Source organism: Ammodytes marinus (genome assembly GCF_949987685.1).
Source record: "Ammodytes marinus genome assembly, chromosome: 6".
Lineage (NCBI taxonomy): Eukaryota > Metazoa > Chordata > Actinopteri > Uranoscopiformes > Ammodytidae > Ammodytes > Ammodytes marinus.
Window position 1 is genome coordinate 17769095 of NC_137235.1, and position 11684 is coordinate 17780778.

Genomic DNA, 11684 nt, shown 5'->3' on the forward strand with positions numbered 1-11684 from the left:
CTGTCTGAATGTATTTGTGGCTTTGTTTAAACTGCCTGCGGGAAGCGCACTTGTTACAATGTATTTACCCCTGGTTAAATATGCATTGCACTTCCATTTAGGTACACACGCAAGATTCATTTATTACAACGTTTCTAACAAGAGGAAGAGAAACAGAGCCTTTTCTGATGTAATGCTTTTTCCATATAGTCATCTTTCAACAGTGTGTTTACACCAGAACAATAGTCCCCAGCACACATTATGTAAAGTAAGCCACAAACTAAAAGCCCAGGAAACGTTTTGTAGACAGCTGGTTATTTTTGCCATAATGATGATCTTTCAAACATTAAAAAAAAAAAAACAGATTGGATGCCAAACATAGCCTATATCTACACTCAACAAAAATATAAACGCAACACTTTTGTTTTTGCTCCCATTTTTCATGAGATGGACTTAAAGATCTAAAATTCATTCCAGATACACAATTGTACCATTTTTCTCAAACATTGTTCACAAATCTGTCTAAATGTGTGATAGTGAGCACTTCTGCTTTGCTGAGATAATCCATCCCACCTCACAGGTGTGCCACATCAAGATGCTGATCTGACATCATGATTAGTGCACAGGTGTGCCTTAGACTGTCCACAATAAAAGGCCACCCTGAAATGTGCAGTTTTGTCTCACAGCAAAATGCCACAGATGCCACAAGCATTGAGGGAGCGTGCAATTGGCATGCTGACAGCAGGAATGTCAACCAGATCTGTTGCTCGTGCATTGAATGTTCATTTCTCCACCATAAGCCGTCTCCAGCAACTTCGCACAGCCATTGAAGAGGAGGGGACCAACATTCCACAGGCCACAATTGACAATCTGATAAACTCTATGCGAAGAAGATGTGTTGCACTGCATGAGGCAAATGGTGGTCACACCAGATACTGACTGGTTCTGAGTCCCCAGACCCCCAATAAAGCAAAAAAATGCACATTTCAGAGTGGCCTTTTATTGTGGACAGTCTAAGGCACACCTATGCACTAATCATGATGTCAGATCAGCATCTTGATGTGGCACACCTGTGAGGTGGGATGGATTATCTCAGCAAAGCAGAAGTGCTCACTATCACACATTTAGACAGATTTGTGAACAATGTTTGAGAGAAATGGTACAATTGTGTATCTGGAATGAATTTTAGATCTTTAAGTCCATCTCATGAAAAATGGGAGCAAAAACAAAAGTGTTGCGTTTATATTTTTGTTGAGTGTATGAAGCACAGGCACCGGACCAAGTTTCTATTTCTGCAACATTGTCTCCATCAAGTGGACACTGACGGCTTAGCAAGAGTCGAGACCAAGGTGCAATTAGACGTAGGCCTATGTGAGAAGATGTCTACTCAGTATGAACCTAGTCATAGATATTATTATAGGGTACTACTTTATAAGTGTGTGACATGAAATAGCATAGGCCTAAACATTATATAAAACAAGATAGCAGAAAGATTAAATATAATATTAAACATAGCCTATAAGATACAAAATGCATGTTAGGCTAGTAGCTATACAAATGAAGGCTAATATTTTATGTAGACTTATTGTTTTATAATCTACCATGGGCACTTTGTTTGAACAATCAATAACTTTCAGGTTTGGTTGCTGCTAATGTAGGCCAACACTTTTTCTTTGTTCATTTGACTTTCTGTTAAAGCTTAGCACATGTTAAGGAGAGTAGCAGCTACACACAGCACAGGTGAAACGGGGTCTCACGAGTCACACCATAGGGTCTCACATAACGATCACACTGGGAGGCAACCTCTTTCAAAACATTAGCATATGCCTAACCCAAACTCTCTAAATAAACCTAATTCGTACAGGTGCATTATGATATTATATAAATACCATGGACCTGACCATATTAGAGGCGTGTCAATTGTGACGTCTGCTTTCTGTCTCCGCGAGACCGACGGACCGTTGCGTCCGCTCGTCCGCTACAACAACTTCCTCTAGCTGAGCGCCATTTTCTGTGTCGTCACGGGACTACAGCATGCCGTTGTCAAACAGATAATAAGACTGGTATTTAACGTTTAAGGACCTCTTTTTCTGTTATCCTTGAAAATGGGACGAAAAAAGAAGAAGCAGATGAAGCCCTGGTGCTGGTATCCTTTCTGACCGTTTGACAAAATACAGTCCGATATGTGCGAGGAGCTACGCGGTTAGCTTGACAAAAGGAAGGCCTAAATAGCCTCGCCTCTCCGTGGGTTTATTGGCTTGTATGCTAACATAAGATTTACTTTTCGCTCTTCACGAGGAATAGGAAGCCCGCATTGAGGATTGGTTTTATTCCTTAATATGTTACACATTTGGCGTGAGTTCGTGGTGTTATGATTACATGTACGCTATCCGTTCTGATGTTGGCTAGCTCATCTTTTAGCCAGCTAATCTGTTAGCATTTACTAATGTGGGTAATGTTTTTTTTTTTTATTATTATCGTGTGGTCTAACCTTACCACCTGGGCTCCCCGGTATTTTATCGCAGATTAGGATTTGCGCATTATTTGTCGGGATTTTTTTATCCAGAAACCACAAGGTTATTTTGTATGTTTGCATTTGATTCTCTTATTGATCTTGGGTGTGAATGTTTTTTTAATTATTTGAATAAGTTTTGCTCGTGTAATTTTTCGCAAACCACCCTTAACTTCTTACCTAAGGTACTGTAATCGAGACTTTGATGATGAAAAGATCCTCATCCAGCATCAGAAGGCGAAGCATTTTAAATGCCACATTTGCCACAAGAAGTTGTACACAGGCCCAGGCTTGGCCATTCATTGCATGCAGGTGGGTTCCTTTTCCTCCCTTATGTATCCTTGTTTATTTTAAGGGTCTTTTGTGTCAGAGTGTTTGGAACATTTAGATCAAAAACATATAATGCATGTATTTTTCTTAATAAGACTCACTTTGTATTTTTTTCAGGTGCACAAAGAGACAATTGACAGTGTACCAAATGCAATTCCTGGAAGAGTAGACATTGAATTGGAGATCTATGGTATGGAGGGAATTCCAGACAAAGACATGCAGGAAAGACGACGAACATTGGAACAGAAATCACAAGGTGACGATGTACTTTTATTGCCCATTTGGGAAAAGCCAACTGATTATATATTTTATACCATGAAGCTTAAATGGTCTGTTGCATGTTTTCTGTATGATAAGTATACAGCCTACACTGTTTGCACACTTTGTGTTCAGAGTTTCCCCCAGGAAATGACTTAGTCAAGGTGGTCACTGCCCAGGGCTACAGGAGGGGCGGCGGAACGCGCCTCTGCAAAAATTTGGGGGGTATTTTGCTCTAAAATGCCAATGCGCACTAAAGAAATAGACAACTGTTTTTTTAAATACAAAAATACAACATACACTGACCTTACTGTTGTGCAATTTTGTTTGCTATGTGCAGGTACAAATTTTGTGCAAACATGCAGGCAGTACAAAATACAACACACAGCAGCTGATAGTCTGAGCAGAGACAAACGCTAGGAAACACGTGCGCACATTTATTTACCGCAAATCGCGGCCTTTCGTGCAGCTATGACCATGCACAAGCACACACCGCGCTTGCTAGTACATTAATTGTGCAGCACAACATTTTTAAATACGTTTTTATTTTTTGACCTGTGGCAAAATGAATAGATTCGAGAAAGTAAAGTAAGGCACACCTTTGTATACGTTTTTCCACAATTCACCTTGCATGTCAGGATGATAATGAGCTCTCTGTAGACTAGTGTGATTTTAAAATTGTGGTCAGTCAAAGATGAGGGCATTTTTATAAAACATGTCTTAAGCTTTGAGTATTCCCAGGAACACAATGGCCTCAATAAGTGTGAAATGGAAGAAGTTTGGAAGTACCAGGCCTAAACTGAGTAACTGGCAAGAGTGAGGTTACCACGTTTTAAGAGAGCTTCTAAAGTCCTCTGTAAAGATTGGAAAACCAGCCTGAAAAGGAATCGTATAGCCTGCTTGGGGGTTGCCAAACAGCTTTTAAAGGACACAGAGCATGGGGAAGAAATTTAAACCGCCAGGTGTGCATAGCCTGTATTGTACTTTTCAATAAGATTTGAAGCTGTAATTGGTGCCAGAGGGACCTCCTTAAAGTACTAATACCTCGTTTCCACCGCGCAGGTTGGGTCAGAGCGGGACAGATCGCTTACGCTAAATCTGGTGGTGTTTCCATCGCCGACCCTTCCCTTATGGTAGGGCAGGGTTTAGGCTGGACGGTGATAGCCTCCGCCAGAATATGTGTCAAAGTATTGGGCCGTGGAACAACTGCGGTCAAGCCAGTGGTCTCTCGCTTTTGCTTGGCCAACCAGCCGCTTCTATATTTTTCCCCCGTGTTGTGAGCGTATTACGCCGGCAAATGCAGAGACGGCTTGGTGCAAGCCGACAGGGAAATGAAAAGCCAAAATAAGCGGACCGAACCGCTCCGACCCGCTCTACTCGGTGGAAACGAGGCATAACATGTCTTATTGATTGTATCTTTTTGGTCAATTGTAATAAATCCTTTTTAAATTGTGCAAATAGTGAAGACTGAAGAGTTCTGAATATTTTCTGAAACCACTCTTACTTACTCGCTTCATTTAAATAACCATACATTGTTTGTTTTGTTAAAGCTTGGGTTCATTTGACATTTTGTTTAAGCATCACTATGGCCTTTTCATATGAACAACACTTTTATTTTTTCAGAGAGTCAAAAGAAGAAATCAAATAACCAGGAAGACTCTGACGAGGACGACGATGATGACGATGAAGCAGGACCATCAACTCCGCAGGTTGCTGCTGTACAGCCCCAGGCAAGCTACGCCGCGCCAATGGCCCAGCTCGGGATGCCTCCTGGGGCTGGTGCACCTGGAATGCACCATGGAGGATATCAAGGCAAGGACCTCCTAGTACACAGCAGAAGTTGGGAATTGAAAATGATTCAACTTGACGTACATTTAGGTTTTCACTTTGGGTTTGGCTTGTCTTCATAAGGACCATCTGTCCTAAAAGACTTGGTACTCATTCCAAGCTTAACGCGGAAGAATCTTGGCTTTTACACTCTTTAAGAACTTACAAAATGTCACTTTATAAGTAAAATATTTGACCATATCTGTTCACAAGAAATGTGAAGTTACTGGAAAACTTGGTTCAGAAAAAGTTAGAGAATGTGTGGGATATTACATTTTTATCCAAAATCTTTTTGTTTGCTCAATTGTTAGGTATGTGCCTGTGTGGTGTGATGCACTGTCGTGTGTGTAAACATAACACGCCCTCTGTCTGTTATAGGAATGCCTCCAATGATGCCAGGCGTTCCTCCCATGATGCACGGCATGCCTCCTTCTATGCACGGAATGCCACCAGGGTAAGAGCTATTTAGTTGACTGGGTTTAATGATTTCTCTTCAGATTTAATAATTTATTTTAAAATTATTAATTGGAGGTACATTTTCTAAAGAAACACTAAACCTAATCTTTTTGCCTTTTGCAGCATGATGCAAATGGGTGGAATGATGCCTCCAATGATGCCAGGAATGCACGGTTTACCCCCAGGTTAGTTGTGGTTGTATTTTGTGTTACACAAGATATTTTTCAAAATCATTCCACATAAGTTGAAAGAGTATTGGCTTGTTAGTTATATAACACAACAACATTTTTGCCTGATTGTTTAGGAATGCCACCTCACATGGCTCCAAGGCCAGGGATGCCCCACATGGCCCCAGCTCCGTCAGCAGGAGCCATCCCCAGTCGACCGGTAGCTCCAGCAGCCCAGCCAGTCATCTCCAAACCTCTCTTCCCCAGTGCAGCACAGGTGGGTAATATGTAACCCCAAAACACACAGACTCACTGCGTTATAATGCCTTTTTAAATAGTTTTATTATCAACACAGTTCTTAGGATATTGCATACATATTTTGTTTCCCAACATTCTTATTACTGAAGCTCAGTTTCCTAATTTCCTTTTAGTTAACTGTTCCTCTTTTTCTGTCTCTCACCCCCGCATTATTTTTCACGATTAGGTTATATCATAGATAGTAAATAATATGGATGTAGCATCCGGGCTGACCTCAGTTATTCACACGGCATCCAATAATCCTGGTTTGTGCGCGTCCCCATTTTGTCAGATTTTTACTCCGCCTCACGTCGGGGGGAGGAAGATAGCTGACGTATACCTCCGAGGCAAAGTGAGGGACAACGGGCGGAGAGCTGTCACTCAAGAGAACGCGCCAATACATTTTAACCTCCGATAAAATAAAAACTAGCGTGGGCCAAAAAAATTCACCCCCCTCAGTGTTGTCATGGAGATATGACCTAAACATGCAGACTAAAATGGTTTTGTGGCCCAGGCTGTAAATAGGTTTAATAAGACTTTGAAAACGGCCTATCTAACAAGTGAGTCAAAGAAAAACTGCTCGGTCTTGGCACCGCCCCCCCAGTGGCACTTCCCGGTTACTACAGTTGTGGTCACTTCCTTATTGGATGCTGGTAAAAATCGCTGAGGTTGGGGCTTGGGTTATATACTACTTTGAATCTGGATAGATTATGTGGAATTGTTACATGCCAATGCTGTGATCTCCTTTCCACCATGCTGCAGATGGGCTCTGGTGTTCATAGCAGCACAGCAGCCGTTTCCTCTCCACCTGCAGACCTTCAGTCTGTCTCCTCCCAGCCTCCTTTTCCTAACACGCAACAAGTACGCTCACAGACAGCACTTTGACTTGGACTGTGACAGCTGCATGTTGCTTATCTATTAACGCTGCCTGTTATTTCTGATATGTTATACCAGGGAGATTACTGACAGTATTTGGCCTACTTATGCATCAGCAATGAACACGTTTGCCTATATGTTGGTGTCAGAGGATAGTGGTCCATGATGAAAACTGCCATACTTTTTTTCTGTGAGCTTTATTACTTTGCATGTGCTTTGATTAACACAGAATGATGCATAACCATTGACATGGATCTTGTTTTGCGTCATCCACCCTTTTAACTTCTGGAAGCATGATCTCGCAGTAACCACTCATCATGCTTGGAAATTAATTTGTACAATGCAGCATTGCATAACACAATGTCCTTTTAACATTCTGAGTTCTAAATGTGTCGATTGGATCCAAAGATACAAAGGATGTCACTAATTCAAGCTAATTTTGAAGTGCAATTTGATATATAGTACCACAATAAAGGTGGAATCGTAATGCTATTTCCATAGATTCAGAGCGACCCATTCATTTAATAAAACAGGTCTTTGTGGTGAGCGTGTTGAACACAAACACACTCTTCTGTATCTTTTGGAAAGGTAAGTTGGCAGCAGTTTGGACTTATTTTTTTACCAGCATGTTACCTTTTGTTGTTTCTCTGCGCAGGCCCAGCAGAGCACTTCAGGAGCTGCAGCTTCAATGGCCCACAGTACCTCCGCCTCCTCTGACCCACCCAAAGCAACATTCCCTGCCTACACCCAGCCCTCTGTCTCTTCTTCCTCTGCTTCTTCTAACCCCTCTAGCAGCATTGTGGCTAAGCCCCCAGCCACAGTGCCCACAAAGCCTGCCACCCTCACCACCACGAGTGCAACTAGTAAGTTGATCCATCCTGATGAGGATATCTCACTGGTAAGTGGCTTTAGCTTTCTATTTTGCCCTTTTCACAGTAAGTAATGACTGATACATATAAAAGTACTTTAAGTGCTGAATGGGTCAGTGCAGTATTTAATATTAAGACCGTATTGAAATGAGATATTTATGGAATATGAAACTGAACTAATACTTTAGTTTGAATATCCTTTCTCTTTCTTAGTAGTTTTTTCTTTTGTGGTTACGTTGAAGAATGATTCTGAATTTGAATATCCTCAGTGTGAAATAAGGGCACACCAACATTGGTACCCAACTCATCAGTGTTTATTTTTTGTATTGTAAGGGGCATAACAGTTTTTCTTGAGTCTGAATGTTTGTGTTGTATTTTGTTCCGACTAACAGGAGGAGATGAAGTCCCAGTTGCCCCGCTATCAGCGTCTTATACCGCGGCCGGGTCAGGCCCATGCCGCTGCTCCCACAGTAGCGGCTGTGGGCAGCATAATGCAACCACAGCAAGGCATGCCACCACAGCAGCCGGGCATGAGGCATCCCATGCATGGTAAGAAAACGATGGATAGGAAATCGTTGTGTGTAAGATGTTTATTTGTTTTTTTGAGTTTGTGAATTATATGCACCGTCATGTTGTTTGTATCTCTATTACACTTTTAAGTAATTTTGACCCCAGTCACTTTTAATGCATTGAAAGTTCTTGTGTTTTCCCCAAAAAATGTAATTAAATTAGTAATTCCCAAACACAATATGGCACTTCTTAAAAGTAGCTTTCATTTCAGTAAACAGATTGCTGGTCCTTTTAGCCAGCTTAGTTATGGTCATCTCATGCTGAGCATTTAAAATTAGAAATATATTATGACATAATATATTTCTCACATAATATGTGGACAGTCGCTCTTTTTAATTGCTCCTTACCTGGGAAAAATTGCGAGAGAAGTATGTTGCATTGCCAGCTTTTAGTGAACTGCCATTTCATGTTAGCTGTGGCGTAACTGCATATTTAACGGGTAATATATAGTCATTTTGATATTAACTTTGTGCATCCTCAAAGTTGAAAAAATAAAGGACAACCTTAAACTGGATGTAAAACTGCAGTTTTGAACCCATTTGACTTGCATCTTTTAACACATGGCGTTCTCTTTGCAGGTCAGTATGGCGCTCCTCCTCAGGGCATGCCAAGCTACATGCCTGGAGGGATGCCTCCATATGGGCAGGGTCCTCCTATGGTGCCCCAGTACCAAGGAGGCCCTCCCATGGGCATGAGGCCGCCCGTCATGTCTCCGGCTGGACGCTACTGAAGCAGCAAAGCAGCCACCACATTAGGTTTGAGGTTCACACCTTTCTCTCATCCTTGTGCTTTTTCAAACCTAGCTGCACACAAAGAGCAGTAAGACCAGTGGTGGTGAAGACAAAGATTATTTGTTAGAAAATGTGGACATTCAATGTAACATCTCTTTTGGAAAACACCACACAACTTCCTGAAAGCTATTTTGTTATGTATTTGATTACATGTGAGGATATTCTTTTCCCCATAGGTTTCACTCAGGTTATAGACGTGTGTAAAAATGATTCATATTTCTTTTGAAGCTGCTGGAGTTACATGAACGTACCAACCCCTTACAAAGGCAAGTTTCTCTTGTAAAATTTGATTTGTTTTACTTTTATTTTGTTTGATAGATCGATTGAGGCCCTCACAGCATGCTTAGGTGCTGTTGGACTTGCGTCCCCAACCTTGGTTGGTGAGGGTCTCAGTGATAAAAGATGATTCCAACTAAGTAGTGTTACAAATTCATCAGTCTCTAGCTTTATTCTTATTTCAGGTTTGTTTTTAATTTTTTGTCCTGGTCAAGAGGGTACCTGTGTGCATCCTTTGTAATGTTTTATGACTCTGTTGTAATAAAATTCATCTTGAAATCCATTGCTGGTTTGTCCTGAAGTACGTGGAGGTGAGTCATCAAGGTTTGTACTAGTGTTGTATTTCTAGACATCTTATGGCTGCAGGAATTCATCAGATTTAAATTTAAAAACCAAGTTTGCCATCATCTATATTTTTGTTGAGTCCACTTTTTACATTGTCTTACAAACAGTGGATTTTAAAGTATAATATATAATGTTTGACATCAACTCATACAGAATGAAGAATTGGTGTGCTCAAGTCATGGGCACCACATGCCCAAAACTAGGATGTTGGCCAACTTCTGGTTCCTAATACTGCATGTTACCTCGCGCTAAAATGCTGACACTTTGAGTACACTTACACAGCAGTAAAATGGAGACTACATTTTCAAACCAGACGTATTAATTTTTTGTGCATACCAGTACTGAAACATGCATGAATGCTGTAGTGTAATGTCAGGGATGTCTCGATAATAAACTAAAGGGGTCAGGCAAAACAACAAGCCCAGCAATACAGTAGTAGTAAAACTGTTTTAAATTCCAATGTATGTACATTCCTCAGATTTTTAGAGTGGAAACATAAGTACTGAAGTATTGGCACTGCACTTAATTGGATTATCCCAATGTTGAGCTCAAATTGTGGTTGTCAAATGCTGACACTTACTACTAAAAGGTCAGTGATTTGTTGCATCTGTAGTTGTGATGAACACTAGCAGAAGTCTTAATTGCTTGCTAGGGCATGCAGTCTTGTGGAATAATGTATTGTTGAAATAAAAGTTTTAAAATGTATTGACAGTCTTAAGCACAAGAAAGAGGAGAGGTCACACGGAGACCCTCACCTGCATTAACGGATAGCAGTCATAATATGTTTTCTGAGCAGCCACATAAGAATGACTGTAATTCCATGACTGACGGGCCAGAAAAAAACTGCTCCATTAGATTGGTGTTTACTACACTGCACTGCTGGTTAGTATTGCTGGGTGGTTTTGTGTGTCAACACATTTTACATAATCATCTGCAATGATCCTGTGTTGGTAATTGCCGTACAGGAAGGTGACCTGAGAAAATAAACCTGATTGTTTGTGCAAAGATGTAGACAGCATTGAGCAATAAATACCTAGAGGTACTTTATTTTTTACTTAATTTTTTATTATTTTTTACCCCTTCTGCCCATCTCACTTATTGCTTTGTATCTGCTTTTGTTGTCTGTAGCCCATCCAAATCAGCATTAAAAACCCACTGAGCTGGCATGAAAGGTCAGTTACACCCAGTAAGTACCCGATGTTTATTATAGTTTGGGTCTGTCCTGTACAACTGGATGTTAGGCCTTTTGTTGCATAATTTGTGTTAAAAGTATGTTTTTAAACTTAATAAAAAAAGTAAGATTGCATAGCGGTTGTGTTAAATAGAAGAGTATGCCTTAAGTGACATGTTTCTTCCATATTAGATATTAAAAGGATAAAAGATTTGGGCATTGAAATGTAATGTTTTAAATGGTTCTGTCCGTTATGAAGTGGACTAACACGGTAAGTAGTCAGCAATGGCCTTAGAGATTGTCCCTGTTAAATGTACATTTGTTATTTTAAAAGGTCAACTCTCCATCATGAGAAAAAAAAACATCGGTTTGTGAAGTGAAGTTTTGAAGGGTCTTCTGAGATAGAGATAAAAGTGGTTGAAATTAAAGAAGCATTGCCTGAGATTTCCTGTATCAGTTCTAAAGTGTGGGTCAAGCTTGAAGCTTTTTTCTAGTTAGTCTCAACTGTTCATTGAACAAACAGTCCACACTTTTACTGCAACTATTTCTTTATAACAAAGTATTTCCAAGGAAAAAGGACAGGCCAAGCAATATTTAAGTTAAACATTTTTTAATATTTTATGTCACAGACTTTTCAAAACAAACATCTACCTTAACTGTATTACAGTATGCGGGCAGAAACGGGTATTCAAACCTGTGAGATAGTTTTGAATTTGGTAGAACTGACTCAGAAGGGTTAGCAGTATTAATTATTACTTTTTACTACCAGTATAAGAGGGACATTTTTCTTTGACAATAATGAAAGCTCAAAAGTGTTAGATTTGATGTCATAAATCTCCAACACTGACACAAGTTTAATTTTTCAAACTTTTTGATTCAGATATATTTGATATAAGTTGTCCTGTTAAGATCAATTGTCTAGAAGTATAAACGGACGCGTCACAATGTCAGATTCCTGTG

General features: G+C 40.3%; 1 protein-coding gene across 1 annotated transcript; it reads left to right on the forward strand.

Annotated features, from left to right (window-relative positions):
• Positions 1–1988: 1988 nt before the first annotated feature.
• On the forward strand, positions 1989–9491 carry znf207b (zinc finger protein 207, b). The gene is made up of 10 exons (XM_080030040.1): positions 1989–2125; positions 2677–2803; positions 2939–3077; positions 4703–4891; positions 5285–5360; positions 5486–5547; positions 5667–5806; positions 7358–7600; positions 7964–8120; positions 8720–9491. The coding sequence occupies exons 1-10, from the start codon at positions 2085–2087 to the stop codon at positions 8869–8871; spliced, it is 1326 nt and encodes a 441-aa protein (XP_079886166.1). The 5' UTR covers positions 1989–2084; the 3' UTR covers positions 8872–9491.
• Positions 9492–11684: the final 2193 nt, after the last annotated feature.